General features: G+C 41.9%; 1 protein-coding gene across 2 annotated transcripts in view; it reads right to left on the reverse strand.

Moving 5' to 3' along the window:
- The window catches only part of XYLT1 (xylosyltransferase 1), a 205,014-nt gene that overhangs the window by 17,319 nt on the left and 163,670 nt on the right, over positions 1 to 24,025 (reverse strand). For both annotated transcript variants that reach the window (XM_052772962.1, XM_052772963.1), the window contains 4 exons: positions 19,900 to 19,980; positions 7,211 to 7,427; positions 4,892 to 5,068; positions 2,625 to 2,887 (listed from right to left, as the gene is read on the reverse strand). In XM_052772962.1, the coding sequence (XP_052628922.1) occupies positions 2,625 to 2,887; positions 4,892 to 5,068; positions 7,211 to 7,427; positions 19,900 to 19,980 (738 nt within the window). The remainder of the gene's footprint in view (positions 1 to 2,624; positions 2,888 to 4,891; positions 5,069 to 7,210; positions 7,428 to 19,899; positions 19,981 to 24,025) is intronic.

Here is a 24,025-nt window from a genome sequence, read left to right on the forward strand (position 1 = left end):
TTGTGTACATATGGATACATAAATAATTAAAAACGTGTTATTCATAGCTCTGAAATCAAATATTTTGCTACTTTACAGCACTGACATTAACTGTGAAACAAGTGTGTTTGCAACACATGTAAAACCAACCAGCATCACACCTTCCCAGTCAAGTCAGCTAAGTCTGACTCCTCATGCTAGTTATTACATCTCAAGACATAAGCACTAAGAGGAGCTAACCAAGAAGGACTTTCCATTACACGAAACCAGCAACACCCAGAAGGAAGTCTCTAGAGCTTTAGAAATAAACATAACAAGACGGGTTACAAACAGGGCCAGCACTGATGGACTGAGCAAAAACACAGCAAAGCTACGCAGCCAATACCAGCAACAATCTGACTTCTGTTCCGAGTACTAAGGCCTCCTGATTTATATGTGTGCAGCAGCAAATATTTACAATATCCTTGAAATAGTCTGAGTAAATTGTCTCTTGGCAGCAATGACTAAAAATGCCTAGAGTTGGAAAGAAATAAATTAAATCTCAATCATACATTAATGTTGTTTCCACTGAAGATGCTGATACGCAGTCTAATTTGGTACCGGAGCAGTCTGCAGGGGGCACGGCTTTCTGAGGCTGTGAGCTAGCCCTTGTTAGAAAAGTGTGCAAGGCAGCTTCTCTTATAAAAGTCTCCTGGGCCACTGCGGGTGGCAGCATGGGATTGACTCCACATGTGATCTGAAGCAGCAGAGGCTCTCCTCAGAGCGCCTGCAGCAGTGTGAAATGAGCTGGGGTGGTGCCTGCAATATCAGCTAACTTTGTGCTGCTGTTAGCCCTAACAGCAAAGGGAATACTGTCGAGGTGCTCAGCCCAAATATATCCCTGCCATTACTGCATTAGAGACGTGCAAAATCACGAGAGGGAAAGAGGAAGCATCTATATGCATACACCTAGAAAGACAACATAGTATCAAGAGAGAAGAGATGTGGATCATAAACCTGAGGATTATCCACCCTTCTGTGATTTAAATTGCACGCTGACTCACAGTGTTTTGAGGGGGCTCAGGTAGGTATGAAAATGAAGCCTCCACTCCATATCACTGTTTGCAATTCCTCCCTGCACTGTTTCGTGAGGCTCCAGCCTACTGTAAAGGAGCTTTATCCCAGAGACAGCTGCAATCAGCGGTGGATGACATGGCTTCCCTATCTATAATCTGAGCAAGCTTGAAAAGCACCTTGAGCTCCTGTGCAATGAAAAGCTCCCCAGAAATGAAATTGATTATTGATATAAATCATCATCAGAACACTGACAAAAGGAATAAGCACAAAAGTAATAGTCAAATTATTTCAGTACTGGTTATACATAGCTCCCATCCTCTCTGCTGGCTTCACTCTGCAGGACAAATGACCCAGGACTTCTTTAGGTCTGCCTTTATTTCATATAAGGAAAGCACGTTACTAGTGATTATTTCTATCTAATTGTTATTGATCTTTTATTGCTTTGCACTGGTAACCTTTACTGGCAAAGCTGTAATAGGAATCTGGATCACTTATTGCCACATCTTTCTAAATGGGACATTGCTCAGCAATTCTGTGACTGAGTAGGAAGGTCAAGGCGCATTTGGTTCCCTCTTGAGAACACAAGGAGGGCAAAGTCCATCCGTCAAAGCACAAGGAGTGTCTTCAGTATTTGCTGACTTAGGCTGTATGTGTTTTCTATTAGGAAAAAAAAAGGCAAGGTCCAAAAAATACATTCTGAAGAAGGAATTAAAGAGACTGTAAAGTAAGCCTTTAAAAGACAAACCCTCTCTGCTTTGAACGTAAATGGCTTCAGATGTGTTTGCAGGCAGCAAACATCTACCATGAAAAAAGCCTTTTCTGTGCAAGTCTAACTCCAGGAATTCTTCCTTCAAATCCTTTTTAGACTGAATTCTTCTTTGCTAGGCTTATAGGTGAAAAAGGAATCTGGAATATAGAGGGGGGTTCCCTTTAAAAATTAAGGACTTCTATTTGAGAGAGAGATATATATAGTTTTTTATATATATATATATATAGTTATACATACATACATTTTATTTATTTGATGCTAATGGATCCCACCAGTTGCAACACTTTTGGCACAGCCAGCTGTACCAAGCAGGCAAACTGAGCTTGAGCAAGTAGTTCTCTGTACTCCATGAATGCACCCAGGGGAACAAACAAGCAAGGACCATTAACCTGCCTGTGTTCAGATTAATTCTGAAATCCTGTCCTCTGCTTTTGGTAAGCATAATAGAGGTGAACATGACCTCTGCTGCAATCACATGGAGGGTTTAGGAGCTGCAGGTATAATATACTTGCTGAAATTAATCAAGAAAACACAGCAGTGGGGGTAGCTCTGCCCAACTGGATCCTGTCAGTCTTCATCAAGCTGGAGAGGAGCTCCTTAAAAGTGCAGCGAACAGGTCACATAATGTCAACCCTGAATAACCAATGCTTTATTATGGGCATAAATACTCCTGGAAATAAGCGCTGTACACTTGCAGCTGCCGAGCCCTGTTTGTGACGGTACGCTCCAGCCAGCACAGCCAAGTGGATGAACCAGTGCTCAGCAGTCCAGTCTGTGTCCCCTGAAACACCCAGAAGAAGAAAGACAGACTCAGACTAACCGGCAGCTGTTGTCTCCAGCAGCATGGAAAGAAGTCTCAGCTCTCCGCAGGCCCAAGCGGGAGAACGCGTGGTACATGGTGAGGGCGACGTCGCTGAGGGTGTGCACGCTGTCAGGCTCATCGTACACATTCTCCCAGTACGACCGGAGGCCGGGTGTGCCTGACGGGTAGTTGCCGTACAAGTAGTAGTCCAACTGGCCAATTATCTCTTGATTCACTACAGCTTCAAATTTGCGGGCAAAGAAAGTTGGCCTGGCAGTCTGCTGTGGTGATACGAAAGGAAAAGACACTGGAGTGAGTTCCCATTTTCAGCCATGACACTTTGACCTTAGCAATGGGTTGGAGTTGAGGATGTGAACTGGTTTGCCTCTTGGCCGAAGGTGACTTAGAAGGCCACCTTTGTGACCGTTTATCCTTAACAGTGTCGTTAAGATTCAGATAAAAACTACATAATTACTCAACGAAAATGTAGGTGGGCTAATCCCTTCAGACCAACAGCCCCCCCCCCCCCGCTGCCTGGCTCTGGAAGGCTCTCCCAGGTGCTGGGAGGAGTGGGAAACGCTCTCTAAGCCACTGTATTAGCCTGGAGACGGCGCAGCACTGGCATGTGTTATTAGTGGTCAGGCAGGGAGCAAAGCATCCTGTGGCACAGGGGCTCAGAAGAGGCAGAGCAGTACTTTGCATGTATGGATTTGCTGCTACGAAGTTGTAAGAGGACTCTGGGAGAGGTGCCATCTGTGGCTGAGGTTTCTCAGCTTCTGACTGGTCCCGTACAGATATTTTGCTCTGCACTTGACACAATCTTGGGTATATTACCCGTTTATATGCTACTCAACTACCATGGGCTTTTAAAAAGCCTTTGTTTTGCCTTGCTCATCTTTGAGCATGGGTTCTGAGGGGCTGAGGAGTTCAAAAGTGCCCCAGATGGTTGAAAAATTCTTTTGAGGATGCTCAGTTTTACTCTGAGATGGTGCATGCTGTGGGCTCTCTGATCTCCTCCTCTGCGGCTTGCTTTGTGCCTCTGTGGGAACTGTGAGCAAGCCTTCTGGTGCCATGTGTTCATCTGAGGGGCTCTCTCATCAGGCAAGTGTCAGAAGTTGCCTTTACATCTATTCTAATTTTGAACTTTCCCTTGCAGCTCAGTTTACCTGATTGTTTTCTGAAATGTCGTTGTGGGTTGTTTTCCCAGCTTGGAGCAGGTCAGCCTCTGTAGACTGGCAGGAGTTTTTTAAGACTTGCCATTTATTCTGTGCTGGAGACTTTCCTGGGATTGATGTTTGGGGCAGCAGAGCCTCTCTTAGATAACGTCCCATTTGCTCTTTTTGTGAGTGCCTGTGTCACTGACTTCAACTGCGCCTGGTAGGCAGCACATTACAATAAAGAAAAGATCTCTGTTTCGGAGCAGTCATCATTTTTGTGCTGTAGGGTAACACATTCCCCATCCCACACAAAGCCTGAACAAACATGCTTTATGCAGGGAACCCCGAGGAGCTGCAGGGATGGAATTGCAAATCTGGTGACCTTGAAACAAGTGGTTGTTCATTCTTAATAGAAGATACACAGACCAGATACAGTCTTGAGACCAAGTGCACCCCTGAGCACAAGGATTTGCTCTCATGTCTGCCTTGAGGAAACTGTATCACAAAGTAACCGATTTAACTTTTTAAGGCAGTGCTGCCAAGCCTGGGTGATCAAAACCTCATGACTCTGGTCCCCAAAACCACAAGATAAACTTAAATATAATCCTGTTGATGAATATAATCACGAAAATTGATTTGCCTTGTGCTACATAAGCCTCTAGCAGGCACTCTAGTCAACTTTTAAGCTTTTTTCAATGATGAAAACCACTGCTTAACAGTGAAAGCCAGGAGCTTCATGAAATCATGAAAGCATCTGAGCTGGAACTTTGGAAAAAAACCTTTGCAATAAATTCACAAGAGTTACCAAGTAATATTGGTACAGTGAGAGATGTGTCAAGCTTCCCTGCTTTCTAGCACAGCAGACCTACTAATGCCAAGTAGTCCAAAGAGCTGCTTTGTGACCTTACCACACAGTGGTAAGTCTCAAGGGCCAAAACACAGTAGAACCAATCTTTTATTCTCCTGAAATTAAGAGCAGAGATTCCTCACACCTCTTTCTCCACCTTGCTTGATGAAGTAAAAGCTTCCCTTCCTACTCCCTGCCGCAGCCATGCAGCCAGACCGCTCTCCACACCCCAGCAGAGGGGGAAGAGCTTCTTTGCGGGTATCAGGGTCTGCTTCAGTTACCTGGAATCGGTGGAAGTCTGCTGGTTTGAAGTCATTAGGTGAACAGCCACACCAGTCAACAATGTGCTTGTACTGACACTTGCAACCGAGTTTACGGTTCCAGTTTGTGATGCGCAAGTTGTTGTCCACCATGGAGTCACAGTACGGGCTATTTTCTAGAACAGTGTGAAAGAAGGACTGCAAGAAAGACAGAGCAGATCAGTGCATTCAGCTCCTCAGGCTTCCATTTTCTCCTTCACTTCAGCCCATGGGCCTGAACCTAATGCAGGTGACTTATTTTCTTTCAAAATGACAAAATTAACAAGCTCTATTGTTCTGCCATATATGAAAAGTACTCTACATGTATGCATTCCATAGAGCATGAAAAAAATCACAACATGCTATAGACCCAGCCAAACTGTAATAACATACAGGTGCGGCCTTGCTACAATAACCTGGCACAGAATAGTTGCACTTCTGCAATGACCAACTTTGGGCATTGGGAGTCCAAAGGACTCCAGAAAAGGCAACCAGTGCCAGAATTTTTATTTTTATTTCAGCTGTATGAGCAATTCCCCTTATTTCTCTTCTGTAAGCTACTCTCTGGTCTAATAGATTTAGGACTATTTTCCTGAGCAATGTGTTAATGATATATCTCAAGTTGTTTCCTAAGACAATTCTCAAACCTTCACCATCACCCCGGTTACTATGAAAAAAATACAGTCTCAGACAGCTCTTCTGTGGGTGTCTCTATCTCCAGCACTCCAAAATGCATTGCTAGTTGAACGGCCTTGTTCTGAAACATAGAGTTCAACCCAGGCACCAGAAGGGCATTCTGCCTCCTGCAATTACATCTGAAATCATAAGCCTTTATTTGCTGACTCAAGGCAGCAAGGAATTCCTATTGGGCTATCCTAATTATATCATCATAATATCAGCTATTACATAAATCATGTGTAATGGGGACTCATATAGCAGGTTAACAGGTCAGTGAAGGCAGCGCAATTTTAAGAAACCAGATATGTATCTTGCAAAGAAAACCTTGTAGGAAGAAGCTATGGAATATGATCACATTTAGCCCTGTAAAAGATGATTTTTGGAGTAGTGACTTCTCTTTAAAATCAGCAATAGTAAGACCTATAAATAACCAGCACAACATTAGCACGGCTGGCCCCCAAATAATCCCCCTACCCTTTTTAATGTTAAATGACAGCCCAGTGAATATGGATTTTATGCTTGAACTGTTTGGTTAAACCCATAAAGGCATCCATTCTCAGTCAAGCGAGAGGAAAAAAAAACCCTACCCAATTACACATTGCCCTGTGTCCTTTTATAATGATACAGAAATTTCTCCTAGATAATGGATGAAAAGGTTATCAGAGTTGAGACAAAAGGTGATTTTTAACAGAAATGGGATTAAAGCAAGATTATTCAACATGTGTGTGGAATAATAAACCCCTATCAAAAGATGACAATTGCTGTGTTCCACCGCAAACTAATAAGCCTAGATTTGCAAGATCGGTCTCATAAATCCCTCAAAATGTTCAGGGGCCACTAGCAAGGAAGTAAGTTATTGTTCTAAAGACAGTCATCAGGTCTTGCCTTGGGATGGCTGCATGCTATGAGCAGAGCATCAGGTCTTGCTTGGGATGGCTGCATGCTATGCCTGGGAGCAGAGCCTGACAAACCAGGGGAGCAAGGTACCTGCTGAGGCAGGTGCAGCACAGCCTGACAACCCGCCAGGCTCTGTGCTCTATTTGTAGATAACGCACATCTCCCTGACACACCACCGCATGCTAGACGAAAACCCATCCTGGTGCGCACTCCCCTTCTGCATCACTTGTAGCCAGAGCGATTCCTCAGTGATCTAAATGATTTGTGACTATGCCTTCTAGCTGAGTTTTGAACAGAACAATAAACCTTTGTTTGTAGGGTTTTTATTTTTAAAGAAAAGGGCTGGATAATAGCGAGGAAAGCTACTTACGAAGACAATTCGCCATTTCTAATAGCCTTCAAAGGCTTTGTGGAGGAACAATTTGTGAGCAAAGGGCAGCTGGACTTTTGGTTGTTCGGTAATAGATTAATAGGCTTAAAAGTATAAAACAAAGCCACTCCTTGCAAAAAAGTCCTGCAAACAAACAGAGTAACTAAACAACTGCAAAAGTTGTTCTAACACTAAAGGACTTACTCGTCATGGGAGTAAAATTCTCATTACCCACTGTGGGATGATCCAAAGCCCACTGAAATCAAGTGGAAGCCCCTCTGACTTCAGTGACCTTTGGGACAAGCACAAATGTTGCAGTTTTGAACACAGAGAGGGATTGCTTTGAATTCACATACCTCAGCAGGAAGTAACGTGTAAGAGTAAAATCTCTTCATCTTTGTTACCAGATCATCATTAGAAAAAGTGACATACTCCACAAACTTCCTGTTCAGAAGAAACCAGTCCGACCCTCCATCGACTGCGATTCCTTCTGGGATCCTCCGGTCCCCCAGGCGCCACATGTGGGTATCACATTCTAGGAAAAGCCGATCCAGTCCTTGTTTTCTGATAAATCTGAGGGAATACAAAAGCAGTCATTAAAAGTTAATTTGTATTTTGTTATCATCACTAGCTCTATAAATAAAGTAGCTACTCTCTCAAACAAAAAAGGATTAAAAGGTCACTTGTTTATATTTCTGTTCTACTCATAAATAATGTAGAGAGGTTTAATAAATCATTAATCAGTTATACGTTCAGTTATAGAGGCAAAGATCAACAGATTGCTTTTAAACATCATTTACACCTTCTGCTGTCCTAAGACAGAACTGTGCAAGTTACAGAGCTGTATGGCAGGAAAATCCGTAATGTTCATTAACTCTTAACAAACCACTGCAGAAGAACCATAACATGAACAGGAACTAAACAGAATCTGTGTGATAGGCTTCTGTCTCTAAATAATGCACAGTTTTTGAAAAACAGCAAACCATACATAAAGGTAAAATGACCAATTTTCTCCTATGTTATTATTCCAAGAATTTTTCTATTGGAGTATTGTTAATTAGGAAGAAATACAATTGCATTGCTCTTTGCTGTAGAATGAGTATGTGCGCTCCGTTTTCAAGTCTATGGGGAACAATGTTTTGTTATTGCTGAACCATGAATAAGAGGAGCAACTGCAGAACTGTAAAGTTATGGAAATGAATTATTTGAGACCAATATAAGAAAAAAAGAGTTGGAAAATCAATCTATGTTTGAAAACACTTTGGACTGGATGCCCACACATGTTTTGAGACTGTCTGATCCAGGTTTCTGTTTGTTATTCCATTTTCAGAATTATTTTCCAGAAAGGGAAGCAGGGCAGCCATGAATTAGCACACGCCTTCGCAAGGGGGGCTGAGCACCGTTAACAACGCTGAGTTGCTGTGTTGAATACATGCTGCATGTTCTGATTGATAATAAATGCTAGCTTACCAGACTGTTATAGTGACTAACATCCACAAAACCACAGATCTCACCGGATGCAAGAACTGCAGGCTAACAAAAGCTGCGGCACCTACACTGAGGAGGACACCGTAAGACCTGTGTTTCCTTCCTGAATGACACAGAGCTAACACCAGGGCTCTTAGAAATGTTTTAGGATTAGGAAGTCAAGAAGACATTTTAGTGGTCCTCAAACACAGGCAACTGAAGGAAGGGGAAAAGAAATAAAAGTTAAGGAACACCACCAAAGCTTTCTGGACTCCTGCATCTGGTAACTTGAGCGTTAACCCCGCAGGCTAACTCTCTGGTTAAAGTTTTCTCCTATACCAATCAAAGAACTGAGACGCAATTACGAAATGGTGCATATTAATTTTCAAAAGGACCGTAAATGACTTCAGGGTCTATGTCCTACTGATAGCTATGTCTCTTCTCACAGTATGAGAAGTAGAGCTCCACTGTTAACACAACAGTGCAGAAAATGTGTAGATGAGAGTGGAGAAATTTTTCTTTCCATGAACAAGTTTCTAATTTCATGTTCCATTATGAAGGATAATAGAAAAGCCTTGCAATTTTAATGCAGTGCCCTGGAATGTAATCTTCAAATTCAATATTTATGCAGTTATCTCCAAATCAAATATTAATGTGCCTGAAAGTTTGGTCATTTATTTATTTCCCTCAAAACTAAATGCTCATTTGAGTTAATTATTTTAAGAAAATAATAGAATTTTATCGACCATATTTAAATAGGAACGTAAAGTTCTTTTCCATTAAATAATTTCTTTCAACTGCTATCTCTACCAATTTATCACCCTTTATTCTCATTTTCAAATACAAGTTTCCTTGACTGCAATAGAAACCCCCAGATAAAAAAACCCCACCTGACCATTTCAAAAACTCCTCTACTTACGAACTCCCTCAGCCTTTATTACATGATAGGGCTTACAGTTAACTAATACCAGAAAGCCCAGTTACACAACTTCAGCCTTATTGTCTGAAATCGGCAATAGAAGAGTATGGCCACACTCAAGATGAGAAGGTCCCAGCAAATCTAGGCTCACAGCTTCAATGTTACCCAAAATGGCTGAGAGGCTCCTTTTTGGTATACATACACAGTTCTGTGACTTTTTTGAGCTAATGGCTTGGACAAGCGAATCTCGGTGTATGGAGTGAAATAAGACAATTCTTGGGAGCACAAGTGTTTTCACAACAAATCTCAGTCCTAAAATCTTATACAACAAGGTTATTAGAAGAAAACTAAATGTACTTTCCAACCATTCATCCTCCAGCAAGGCAGCGCTGCCCAACTGAAAAGCAGCAACACCTTTGGAGACCTGCAAAGAGAGGACCCTTTTGCTAATGCTTCTTGAAACCTTCCTAGAAAGATCACATCAGGTTTTAAATACCAGTAACAACCAAATAGGAAGCAGGCATTTTTCAGAAGCTTCACCTTTACTGGACCTGCTTCACACAGAGTCATTACACGTAAACCAAATAACACATTAGCATAGCAAATAATTTCCTTTTATCTATGAAGCAATAATTTATACAAGGGGCTCTGAAGACACAGGTCTCCAGTGGGAAATTGCTTGCTATCCGTAAATGTTCCTTGGGAGCCAAGGGGACCAAGTATATTTTAGATCTGCTGGAAGCTAGACGATCCTGCCTGAGGAGGCAGTGGGTCGCCCTAGCAAGCCTAGGCTGTACTGCTGGCACACAGAGAACTGAACTGCAACCAAACTGGAAAAGATGGATGAGGCTTTTTTTTTTTCTCTCTAGATTCTCTTCTAGGATGACAGATGCTCCTAGCTACTTCAGCAATAGCGATTTTGGCACTCAGGGAGGCAAGAACTTACTATAAGCATATTGGATACTGCCTGAGGGAAAGGGAGAGGTGTTATTTGTATGCTAGGTAGGCCTTTTCAAGAAATCAAAACCCCTCAAACACTACAAACAGTTCATAAAGATTCTTGACTAGCCATCCAACAATGCTTGCAGCAGCCACCTCTGAAAAGAAAGATAAGAAGATGGAGGGCAAAAGCATGACCCTACTGATTTGTTTCTAGACTTATGCTGTATTTCATTAGTTTCTGGTTATGCTCAATGTAATACCAAACAAGTGTATTTTATGAAGGCATGCCAAGCTTCAGAGAGAGCAATGAAATACAAAAAATGGTGATTTTTCCCTCAAGTCTTTCTCTCTTGGGTTTCACAAGACACCTAGCAGATGACGCCCAAATTAAAGTAGAAAAAATGGATTAATAATAGCATTTCATTATTCTTAGTCAATGTGGAAAAATTTAGGTTCTTCCTGGCACCCTGAATTTCAGGCAAGACTGGCACCACCTCTGACAACTGCAAATGTACTTGCCAGGATAACGACACACAATTGCACCACGGTATGGTTAGCCAAATACAATGGAGATTGCCATCAGATAAAGACACTTGACCTTTCTCCTGATCTAAGACAAACAACAGGAGGAAAATAACGATGACAAGAAAAGAGAGTCAACCAGTAGAAAATAAAATTAAACTAAGACTAGGGTTAAGAGAGAGCATGCCATTTTACCTTATTTCATAGAACACCCCATCTAAGACATTTTATACTTACCCTTAATCAATTTTAACTCTTCCTAAAAAGCCTCCAGTTTTGAGGAACCTGTATTACACTTGCAAGTAAGCAGCAAGCATAGCATAATATGAACGCATCTTGCCAGCTGAGCTCAGCAGTCAGGCAGCTACACATGTGAAAGGTGCCCTTTGCGCCCTGACTACGCATGGATGCAGCCTCAGGGTTTACATGCCTCCGGGTGGTTATTTTTTTTTACTTTGTTAAAAAACCTACTGCCTGCAGCACATGGTCTGTAACACTGAGTACAGATAGTTAACTGTCCAGACAGCTCATGACTGCAATCCAGCTCAGAGAACTCCTCTTACTTTGTAGTGTATTTAAATATTTATAATTGCATTTGAGATGAGACTCTAGGATTGTATAACACATAAAGCATTTGTAAGATGTTTAGCACACGCTCCTACAACATGAATATAAACACATAGCTCAGCTCTTCTTACGATATGTTTTAACTGCTAATAAATATTGTTGCACAGTTACTTAATATCAGCAAAAATATCACAATCAAATATCACCCTTTTGGATAGTTTTCTCCAAGTGACACTGCATACCACAGCAACTTTGAGAGGCCCCCTCTCTTGAATGCTCACACTTACGCAGTATATAAGACAGAGAGTTCGCTGTTTTCTGAAGTCTATGAATGAATAAAACCTTCTTAAGCATCAGAGGCTATCATATTGCTAAACATTACTTCTAATTCATCACTAAAAGGTTTTTGTCTGGAAAGAATGTATTTTTTAAGGTGAAAAGGTTTCTTCCTGAATGTTTCCTGTTTCTGGCCTCTTGCCTACAAAACCTCCTATCGACATTTCACTGTTAACCAGGTGCACCCACCAGGACCTCATCATTATTACTCAGTATACAAAGATAAGAACTATGAATAAAAGTTAACAATGCGTCAGCGAAACAACTCATCACAAGTTGAAAGTCAATGTCAAAGCAAGGGTCTGCAGAGCTTGGGAGTTGGAGCTCCACTAGCACCACGTCCATGCTCTCCTTAATGTATGCAGACAAACTGCACATTGCTTTGACTCTATCTGCTCCTCTTTTAACTATCTTTAAACAAAAATTTGAAGAAGTCAGCCAATTTTGGTGGGAAAAGTCAAGTAAATATTTTTACAGATGAGAAATATGAGAGGCTCTTGCCAGCAGTGTTTGCACAGCCACCTTGGAAACACTTACCAGAGTCAATCAGTCGGGAAGCATAAAACAATAACTTGCAATTTAGGTGACCAAGTAGAAAGCGCAGAACAGTAATTTGACAATCTTGAGTGTAATAATTGCAACAAGTAATTTGTGAGCAATCTCTAGGCTACAATATATCTCCATAAACCAGTCACTGAATAATTCTTTGTAATAAGCAAGTTCATAAAACCCAAACCTGCACAGAGCAGTTTCATTCCCTGCCCGCTGCAGGCCAGAAATCTTGGCCTCCATTGAGTATGCGACGAATTTCCAGTTGACTGCGACACAACCTTGACTTCACCCCATTTCCATGAGTAGCTCTATTCTATCAAGGGTTACACGGTATTTAAAAAATCTGAAATAATTAACAATTGGCTATTTAAGCACAACGTCTGTATCAGACAAACATCTGATCTTGCAGAATGTTTCCCATACTGCAGATATGATCTTGCAGTATGTTTCCCAAGACCTCTTTTTGTTGTGTCAGAAGCCTCCAGGGCTGACCCCCCACTCCCGAAATGGAGCTGAAGCTTGACAGGGGGAACAACGTCAGAAAGGAACAGCACCTACTTAGTCTGTCAAGGTGAGGAAGATTTCCTCCCAGTGTGACAGGCAGCATGCAGAAAGTGCAGAATGCACAATTCCTGCTGTTTCAAAAGGCTGTGAAAAAACTCTCAGTATAGATAAAAACAATGGAAGAAAAGAGAGGGAGAAATAAAAATTGTAACCTGCTTTCCAATGTGTTTAAACTGCAGCATCCTGAATGCACATTACGAGGTTAAAAGCAGAATTCTTATCTTTCTTTAATTCCCTCACTCTGAAGAAAATATTATAAACACAATACTATCCTAACAATCCCCTAAGCTTTAATGCCAAAGCACAAATGAACATCAACAATATCATAAAGAATTTCTCTCTTGACTGGATTTGCTATAGCGAGATTGGGCTTATTTCACATGCAAAAGCCAAACCTGTAAGTAAGCACACAAACTGAAATGCTTTCACTGGCTAAATGCTCGGAAGTTAACAAGGAACATAGGGAAATCTTACTTTTAAAATACGATTAGTGTTTGTCATTCATATCTCTACATGCCCTATAACCGAGGAGGGCACCAGACCTTGTGGAGCAGCAGAGCGTGACGGGCGTGTGAATGGAGGGGCTGCCAGCCCCGCACCGTGGGATCACCAGCTGCCCCTCGGTGAGGACGGCACAGGCGCTGACCTCAGGAGGACAGGGACTGAATTCAGAGCAGAAAACGCAGGTGACACGGCCGTGAAAAATCAGCCAGCACTGAGAGATGCTGTTGGTGACATTTGTTCCTGCAGTTTCTGTGGGTGTCTAGGAGCTGGCCTGCAAGTCATCATGAAACCAAGCAGCTCTACTGGAAAGATTTTCTGAGGGTCCGTGTTACCAGTTGTCTCCTAAGTATGTTTAAACAGTTTTATGCTCAGTGTGCAAGTAAATCTGGGGCAGGCAACCAGTCTGCTGCCACAAACCTTGGACAATATAAGGTTTAGATCATTTACAGTGTAGCAAAAATGGTATGGTATTTTGACTGTCTCTCTCAAGTTACAAGTCTACCTTGAAATACTATGTTAAACGTGGCCCTTCTCAATCAATGGCATTTTATGGAAACCAAACATCCATGGCATTTAGGGTATTCCACACAAGATGCCGTTGAACGCTGATGAATACACACATTTTATCTGGATATTATTCTGTCTCTATATGGACATAATTAGATTTTTCAAGCTTTACAATAGGTGCCTCAGACTCTACATAATTTCTTTCTGCTTCTTTCATATGTAATTTTCTTAGTATATCCATTTAATGCTTTAGTCATATCACATCTTTGCATTATATTTAGAAGCAATTCCTCATGATTCTTTCTTCTCATCCACCTTTTCCTAAGCATTAACTTCCACTGGTTTTAAAAAACCTTACTTTCCATCTTCTGGAAATCTCTCTTTCAGAGGACGTCTTAAAAAGCCTTAATGCTTCTCGATATTTTAATGTTGCAGGTCAGGGAGCAAACTCTTCAAGTGTCCCAAAAATAAAAAACCTCTGAAATTTTTTTTAGTTGTAGGAAACTTGCGAGTCTATTTTTTGCAGTAATGACTCTACTAGGAATTGCCTTGTTTTGACAACAGTTCTATACAGTCCCTCCTGAGTACAAGGCTCGAGAGGGACTTTCAAAGACTTTCCTGTGGGTTTCTTTCCACCACTCTTCACTTACAGTATCTTTTAAGAAACACTGGAACAGCTTTTACAAGGACAAAAATGTAATGGCTTCCTCTCACGATCAGGGAGGCCACAACTCAAGGGATTTTGTTTCTTTTTATATAAAATAAGCAAAACGGAGAAAACCGCAAATAACAGTGTGCATAGATGTAGCATGAATTCACCACAGACTCAATGATATGAAATCTGACATTTTGTCATCTGTTTGTCTCCAATAAATGTCTTCTCCAGAAGATTTCTTGTCCCTCACCTCCGCTTCTTCCCAACACCCACATGACTGAGCAGCCTCCGACCTGGGAACGCTGCTGGGCCTGAGCGGCTGAGCTTGAAGCCATCTCATCTACGTGATGTTGCCGCTGGAGCAGCTACAGCACACGCTACCGCTTCCACCATGGCCAGCAGATCACAGCTGCTGCAGTGCCCACCGGCAATGCAAAGGGACAGGCAGTGCAGAGGACCCCTGGTGTCCACTACAATAGCATCTCACCCGGTGTTTCTACTGTGCTTACCATCTTGGGATCTGCATACTAGAAATCTGCATACTAGACAACGGAAGAAAGAAAAGGAAATGGTGATTCAAACTTTCCAAATGATTGAGGGCAAGTGTGAGTCACTTCTACACAGATTTTCAAGCTACCAATCAGGCTATTGACCTGTAGGTAAAACAGGGCCAACAGTATCTGTCCAACTTAAAAGGGTGTTCCCTACCATAATTATTTTATAAAATGTCTCAGGACCTTGGATGAAAGGACACAAATGTTACTATTTATACCACTGAAAATGAAGTGTGCAGCTCAATGTTCTTAGATGGCAATAAGATTTCTGATTATTTTACCAGTACCTCAATTTCCACCTCATTCCTAATTCCCGCTCTGCCCCATAGATTATGGCTACTTCAAACCTTCTCACTTATTGCACCTTCCTGAACTGGTGGATGATCTTGCTTGTATACTCTACCTAGACCAAAAAACATCCTGTTTTGTCCCATGTCAAGACATATGGCTGTTTTTACTGCATCTTCCTAGCATCTTCAGCCTATTTTTATTTGTCTCTGCATTGACAACTTAGCATTGTTTTCTAAAACGGAGCAGAAATAAAAGCCCTACAAGGAGGCAAATTGTCAAGCTGAAGCAGTAAAGGCTTTATGGCTCCCCTAACGCTTAGCATAAGGCAATAAGGAACATCTGAAAGTTAGCTGTAATGTCTAAAATTTTTAAGTGCAGACTCTTTGTACAGAAGATGCATGTTGCTATTTCAGTCGCTACAGTTCACATGCAACTGTTGGGCTGACTACTTATAAGCAAAAAATATATCTTCTTAGTCCATGTGCTTCAGAATATTTAAGTGTTTAAAAAAAAATTAACAAGAAAAAGTATGGCTGAGGGAAATTTGAGCCAAATGAACCACCAAATATTTCACATGAGCAGCAAGGTAAGTGCTGCTGGGAGCTAAGTGGTTAAACTATTCCAACAGCTGGGATAATATACCAGGTCTTTTTCCTAGTATTTGGGTACTTACTGGGCAATTCATCAATGCAACACATAATAGCATTTACTGTGTGATCCATTTTCTAACTGACCGCCAAACCACCATCAACCCAGTGTACAGAACACCAATGAACAGCATGTGTCACAGTGGAAAAAAGGCATGTCTGAAAAGGTGACAAAACAGATACACATCAGCAGAACTGGGCTGAAAGAGGTGGAGATTTTGGGAATGTGCTCTAGCCCTTTGGGAGTTAAGGTCTCTCCAGCCTCTGAGAACTGGGATGGGCTTGCAATGCTCCTTACTAAAAGCCATACAGTTCAGCAACACCTCTAAAAGTATCTGGAACCCAGTACCCAGAAAAGGGACAACACAACTGTGAAGAATAGCATTAATGAGGAGAAAAAAACAGCACAAGAAAAGAGCTCGGATACATAACAAACTTTTAATGGCCTTTTCTTTAGCTGTTTGTATTCTGCCTATGAGTTCCAGATTCCTCTAAGATGTAACAGCATCCAGCCTTCACAGCATGTTTACACTGTTTCCCAAATGACTACTGTGGCAAGGGTTCTATTAAAAAAACCCTTTTTCCTGCCTGTCATTGAAGATGTCACATTTGACTGTCTTTATATTTTATAATACATCAGCCAGGTGCTGCTCCTGCCAAAAAACCAAATCTTCCGGGTGTTCCAAATTGTAATAGCTTATACAACTACCAGGTTATTCTTTTGCTTTTAATAGTCTAAGACACTGAAAAGAAGAGAAAATTTAAGTGTTGCCCACTAAGTACTATGTAACGACTCCAGCCACTGTACGCAATTTCATTTTATACATCCGGCTCTCTAAGGAAATAATGCTTCTCCAGCTGAGTTAAGGAGCCATTTTCACGTCCATTCCCTTTTCTGAAGGCACTAAAGGAAAATCAGAGCGATGCACTTTTTAATGACTTTGGCATAAGTAAAAGAAAACTTCACTCTATAAAAGGAAGCCTGGTTTCTCTCCTTATTTGGCAGTAAAACATGTACTGATTTTGAACATGCCTTGAATACAAAGTACATTGTAATTGAGCTGTATAAGGATTTCAGTTTTAAGATGGCACATCTAATCTTTCTCTCTCCGTTGTATGATCCAAAGACTACAATGACTTAAAATTCAGAGTTTCCAGCTGTTTACAAAACAGACTAAAACAGTTGAAAAGCTTACTGTTTAGGAGCCATTACTCATCCACAAATTAAAATAAAAATTAGAAGCAAGGGTTATACATTGCTTTCAGTGGTATTTAAACGCTGACCACCTCTATTATTAGTTCACATGTTTTGAGAAAAACACCTTGGAACAGCAAAATTATTATTGTACATGGGGTGGCAGTCAGTCTAGTCAGTCCAGTGTCCTCTCCCTTATCATGGCTTCAACTAGCCATTTTAAATAAAAAATCCTGTTCCAGTTTGTTTTGAGATAGGATGTCCCAAGGGAGTTTTTTTCTTATTGCCCAATAACTTGGACACAGGCCTGTGTCCCAAATCCTTTCCAAAAGCTGTCATCTTTTTTTTTTTTTAAATTTTTGTTGCCAAACCTTGAGGCTGTTGCTTCTCTTCTAGACCTTGCTAAGCTCTTGGCCATACCATTCCCCCCATGGGGTATTTCTTTTCCACAGGGTTGTGACAAGGCAAAGCAAAGGGCAAAATTTAAAAAGTAACTGGAAAAATCAATAGAAAAAAATAATCATCCCTTACTCTTAAATGAGCAAGTCACCAAGTTTGACTGTGGAAATTCCCCAAGCAAAGGTCACAGGAGGCTGGGAGAATATTGTGAGGAAACACTACTACCCACCTCCTCTCCTGCTTCTCTGGGGACATCGGCTGTAGGCAGCAGGACACGGGACGACAGCCTAGATGGGCCTTCGGCCTCATCTCACCTGCCCGTGCTTATACAAGGTATTTCAGCCCAGAGAATTTCCCCATTCTAACTACAGGGATAAACCTCACCAGCATGACCACAGCTTACACCTCTTGGGCACAAAATGAAAGTCAATTGGAAATTGTGTGTCAAATGGGCAGCGCAGACAGTACGTTTACCCATTTAGACACGACTGAGTTACTGAAACACTAAAACTGAAAGATCAGACTAGAGATCTTCACATCAGATGCAATTTCTCTCTCAACAGGTGGATGTAGAGCTGGAAATTCACCCGCAATACAAACAGACGGCTAACTGCTTTTTGATCAGCTTTTGACACCAATGGAATTAATTTTTACCAAATGCCAATATTACTCAGAGGCTTCCACAGCTGCTGGCTTGAGTCCTGTTTCTACAGTTATCTGGGCTATGCGGGAGGAGGGGAGCCACTCTATCTCCCTGATAGAAATTTTGGGGAGCTGCCCAGGGATGATGTGAAAGGATCCATTCATCCAGTGGTCAGCAGTGGGAGCACTTATGGGACTCAGGGACTACACAACCACGGCAGACAGGGACAGCAAATCTGCACTCATGTCCCACGTTATGCTCCCTGATGCACAGAGGATTTATGGTAGAAATCCAGGAGAAAAAATAAAGCACGGCGACATGTTGTAACAGGCTAAAAGGTATTTAGTTGTTTATATAGTCAAAGGGAACCACTGAACTAATAAATGGGTTGTTATTCCTGTAAAAGGAGTACAAGTGGCACATTAGCTCATTTTATTATTAAATTAATACCAGATTAGTATGTTTAATTGATCTAAAGTCTTCTAACCCAGCTGAGGTTGGCATGTTTGAACCAGCTTGATGCAGGCATGTCATGATTCATTAGTTATTTTCCTTAGCCAGCTCAGGGAATTTGAGAAGAATCAGGCGCACCAGAGGAGAAAAAAGGCATAAGAGACCAACTGCTTTTCCCTGGCCGTTTCTCTTCCCTTTTCTACTTCAAGGCTGCTGTCGATCACTATTGCCAGCTAGACCTGAGCCTGTCAATCACTCTGACACTCTGCATTTCCCAAACCAGAGAGACTCTCCTGTGAAAACTGCTGACTTGGATTTCAATATTAGTCCTCACAGTATTATTTTTTACTACTTGCTATAGATTTTCTGCATGCACAAGATGAATGCTCATGAGGACTTCATTAAACAGGAACACGACAGAATTGATAAATCTAGTGACACGAGCAGGAGCAGCCAAGAAGTGAGAGACCTGTGAATTATTCTACCCACCCACTGCGCTGAACATGTGACTCGGTGTGTCACATTCTCTATGTACACTATCTAAACCCAGCCTTACAGTACGCTTGACATTTTACAGACTAAAGAGATGATCTGGTGACCCAAGCAGAATAAAACAATATTTTTAGGTGCAAAGCCACTGGGACTCAGCACATGGAGTTGCTGGAACTGTTGCAAGACTGCTGTTACAGTACAAAACTAGCAATAACAAGGAAAAGAGGACTACTGCAATCAGATGGGAAAGATCTTCCACCTGCAGAGGTTGTTTAAATCTTTGGAAACACGGTGTTTGGTCACTGCTACTCCCCCAAACCACAAAGCTGTAAGTATTCCTGATGCGTTGTGGGAAACAGCACATTCTTTTCTCGCCAAGACCTGTGCAAGGTGGATGAAGACGGACAGTGATCCAAGGACTTCAAAACTGGAGCAGATCATGATAACCCTCCAGCCACCATCCTCGCCCTCACTAGCATGTGCAGGCTGGTACAGGCTCCCACACCTGGCAGAGATGCTCTGCTTACATAAGGCTTTGCTGCAGACCCCAGCTAGCGTAGGTCTTGGTCACCAGTGCGGCTGGTACCGACTGGGGCAGGGAAGTGCTGTTACGTGGGGCAATTACCGCTTGCTCCCGAAACATCAATCTGTGCCAAGCCCCAAGGAGGGAACAAGCATCAGTCTGCTTAATGTCTCCCTCCCCACAAAAGCATCTTTGCAAACTGACTCTGGGGTGGAGCCGTTCTGAGCCATTCTCAGATAAGGCTGGAAAACCATCACTATGCAAAAACTCTCAGTGCCATGGTTAAAATAAGCTGAGGAAAGGGCCAGCTTACCTTGCGTTGTCCCTCCCGTGTGATTTCAAGAAGTTCATATCACGATACCTGGACAGGAATGCTACTAGCTGGTCATTTGTCCTGCAAGAGAAAGAACAAAAGATTCACAAATTACACTGCAAAAACTACTACGTCTAGAGTAATTTATATACTTATTGTTCTCATTTGGGGACCATCCACAGTCTCTTTGAAGGAGGCAGTTGCTGAAAAAATGTCCATCCTGCTGCTAAACTTCACTGCCTCCCCCTAATCAGGAAAGCGTACTTGGAAAGAAGCACAGCTTTATTACATCTTAACGGATTTCCTATCAACTCGCGGCAGATGTTTTAAGCATTGTAACAGAGTATATATTAAGTAATACTGCTCAGCACTTTTTAAGTCTGAAAATCCAGCTGTAAGATGACTGAATTGATAGTCCCATTTTATATGCTTTGCCAGACCTTTCCTAGGGAATTTGGTTAAGTATCTATTGGCATTTTATTTGTTTTCATCCTTGTAATAGAGAACAGGCCATGGCTGGAATGCATAAAGCAAGAGAATTTGGATGTCAAAATGCCAATATAATTAATAGGAACAAAGGAATTTAGAAGGTTAATTCCAATTAGTATGACTGGCAATCTGACACCAGTATTTTCAAAATTTCAGCTGACATGTCCAAGAATGTATTTACGCTTGACAGCTTTTGTGGTCTGTTATTTCTTTAACAATGGAGCAAAAACATTCTCTATTTATCTAGGTCAGCATATTTAGGAAAACTGAATAAATCATATGAAAAAGATATTCATCTCCCGAGTTGCATTCAAACCCACAACATTATAGATACAACACCCTTTAAGCAATGGTCTGTAATGGACTTGATGGCAGAAAACCTAAAGATAAAACAGCTGTCAATAGTACTGTATCTTGAAAACATTTCATTATTATAAGCCACAGACAACCAAGTTAAGAGTCCTGTACAAAATGCGTTTAACTTCTGGGGTCAGGCTGCAACAACTTGGAAATGTTATCAGCCTAGTAAACTATCTTCATAATCTCATTGATTTTACCTGGACCAAATGAAATATCTGCCTATCAACCAGCCTGAACAACCAGGCTGTAGCAGCCTGAGACCGTCCTTCTATGCTCACTCATGTGAGCTGTAATACCTCCCAGGGTCAGACTCTGCATCTCAATTTGGCAACCTCAGAAAACTGCTTTCTGTAGAGTAAGCTGTGCAGATTTTCACATTTGCTGCTCCAGTGATTCTCCATCTTACTGGGATGAATAGGCATTTAGTGAATTTACTTAGCAATGCTTCCACATGAAATGGTTTCAATGGCTGACATCTTCGGGTGAGTTTCTAGGCAAAAGCTGGCATGCAAAGATGATCTTTAGAAATATAACCAAGTTTGGAAGTGCTTGAGCTTTAATTTCCTTACAGGATAAAAATCAAATCAACCAAAGTAACAATCCACACTACTCAGTAAAACATCATCATTTCTAGATTGCTCACCAACCTGTATTTTGCTATTCAGCAGTGCTCTACCAAGTGTAATTGGACTTGGGGTTGCCATACTAACTTTCTGATACTTCTCACTTTTTAGATAATGCTTACAAATGCCCGCACGATGCTTAGTTCTCAAAATAATTAGCAACTGACATTTTTCCGCTTCTTGAAAACATTGGTGGCATCTTGGCCCTACTTTTAATATTTTTTTTAAAAAGAACTTATACAGAGTTTTACTCTTTGTCAATTAAGTATGCTTCTTTTCACGTGTTGACAACATGGAAATAAAACATCACATTTCCATTTGGTAAAACTTTCCAGTTATTTGACATTTAGATTTATGCGGTCAACCAATTCTGTGCTCAGCATGGGAGCACACTGAATTTCTATTAAGCTTTCATTCAAACTGCTTCTTCTGGCCCCAGTATCATGAGGATGCTGCACATCACCTCCAAATTATTCCACCACATGACATTAAAAAGAAAATCAAAGGTATTGAACATGCCATAGATGCTAATGCAGTTGCTAAAATCTCCTCACCTTTCAGAAAACTTTGCCTTCAGGGGTGTATTTCCTAAATGCCTCTGGCACAGATTGCTACCACACTTCTTCACGTACGGCTGCAGCAGAGTCTCTACACCATCGCAGTGCCTCTGGCACTCCTTCTGAGAAATACTACAGACATGGGCCTATTTTTTCTCTAAGTAAGGCAATGGAAAGCTGAGATTTTCAGCTGAAGACATCACTGGGAGCAACATCAACTCCACACTGCCAAATTAAATTCTGCTATAGCTCCACAAATTTCAGGGATAATTCACTGAGCATAAATCTGGCACAAAATCTTTCACTAACCATCACGGTATAACAGAAAGTAACAAGTGCAACATATTTCTAGTATTTCCTTCCCAAGAAGGAAATAAAAAAGTCACGGGGATAGGGAGAGTAGTTCATGCTACTGATTAAAACACACTAATATACATATTACATTCCTATCAGTTTCCCCAGCGTGCAACACAGCATGAATACAGATTGAGGAAGAAGCCTTTCCACAGTTGGTGCATGAGACTGGAGCTGATGGATGCATCCACACAGCTCTCACTTTTATTTCCTTTTGTTATTAAACTCACTCGGACGGTAAGGCACCAGGGAGAAGGATTAGTCAGCTGGTTACCTGTGCTGTTAGCAGGGAGTGAGGACGATGTAAGAATAGAGAGGCTAAGAGAAAATGTGCAGTTTTCTGGTGTGCAGCATGCAGAGAGAAATGGGAAACTAATCCTCCAGTGAACTCAAAGTGTGGAGAAAGCTTGTGTATGTGGGAAGACTTCCATGAGAAGATGACAAGTGAAGAAGACTGATGGGGAAACAAAGCATTTTTGACTTCATTGATGCAGATCTGGTGTTAAGCAAGGGCAGGTCTGCAAGCTGGGACGGAGGGTCCATCTCCACCAGAACTTTACTGAGGTCACCTAAATAAGGTCCTGCTGCTTCCCTCATGCAGCAAGGGTGGACAGAGGTAGCAGGAGCAGTGCTCCATGTCTGCCTGCTGAGATGCCGCACAGCAAAACTCAGCCAAGCCTCCCACAGGGTCGGGCTCGGAGGATGGGCACTCGGCCGGGCAGGCGGGGGGGCTCTGGAGGCTGTAAAAGCAGCTCCAGGGCTGCCGGTGACTCAACCCCAAGCACTGCTCAACCTGGGGATGTGGCTGAGCCCCTGGACTGGGGCTTAGCCCGGGGTCAGGGTCAAGATTAGAGTTAGAGGTGTCAGGAAGAGAAAAGTGAGTCCTATAGCAAGAAGGGAACTTGGAAGATATTGCCAAAGCAAATCAAGGTCTGCTACCAATGTTTACTCATGAGGAGCCCCTGGCCTGGGACTGAGGTGTCCCAGGGCATGAGCAGGCTAACCAGGCACTCAGTAAGCACATATACATGCTGAGCATTGCAATAATTTCAGAATATGGCATATACACCAGGGACCGAAATGGAAAACTGGAAAGAGAAACACTGACTTTCTGTTTGTATTGTCTGAACACACTGGTAGGTCTGCCCAGGAAGCGGTATGAGTGTGTCCCTTGCACAACCATGGCTGAACACTGCGGAGAACAAAAGGCAGTGCTGGGCTTGCTGGTTTTAAGCAAACCCTCCAAGTCCTGGTGACTAAACTAAGCAAAGAGCAGAGATCTCCTTAGTTTACAGCTGTGAAAATAGATTAAGAAAGTCTTTGGAGAATCTGAGAAAAGGAAAACAAGCAATTGTTACTTTTGGAAGGTAGTGAAGGCTAATATAAATGTCCTTGATTCAGCAAGGTACTTTAACGCATGGGCGACTTGAAGGATGTAAGGAATAGCAGTCACTTCAATGGGACTATTCATATAGTCAAAACTCACACAATTGCACAACAATTTGGCTAAGTTAGATCAAAAGTTCAGAAACTTTTGGCAGCACACAGGTACGGAAACAAGATAGTTTGATTCTGTGTAAGAATCAGATGAAGGAAAGAACAACTGCTCTGTTGGATTCTGGGTTTGGACTCTGCCGTTTTGGTATTGCATGGGCTGGCCCCTGCATGGCGAGAGCCCAGTGCCCCTCTCCAGAGGGGTATTTCAGAGATGCTAGTGTTGGTCTGCCTGTCCCAGTGTAGACC

This window comes from Harpia harpyja, chromosome 21 (assembly GCF_026419915.1).
Source record: "Harpia harpyja isolate bHarHar1 chromosome 21, bHarHar1 primary haplotype, whole genome shotgun sequence".
NCBI classification, from domain to species: Eukaryota; Metazoa; Chordata; class Aves; order Accipitriformes; family Accipitridae; genus Harpia; species Harpia harpyja.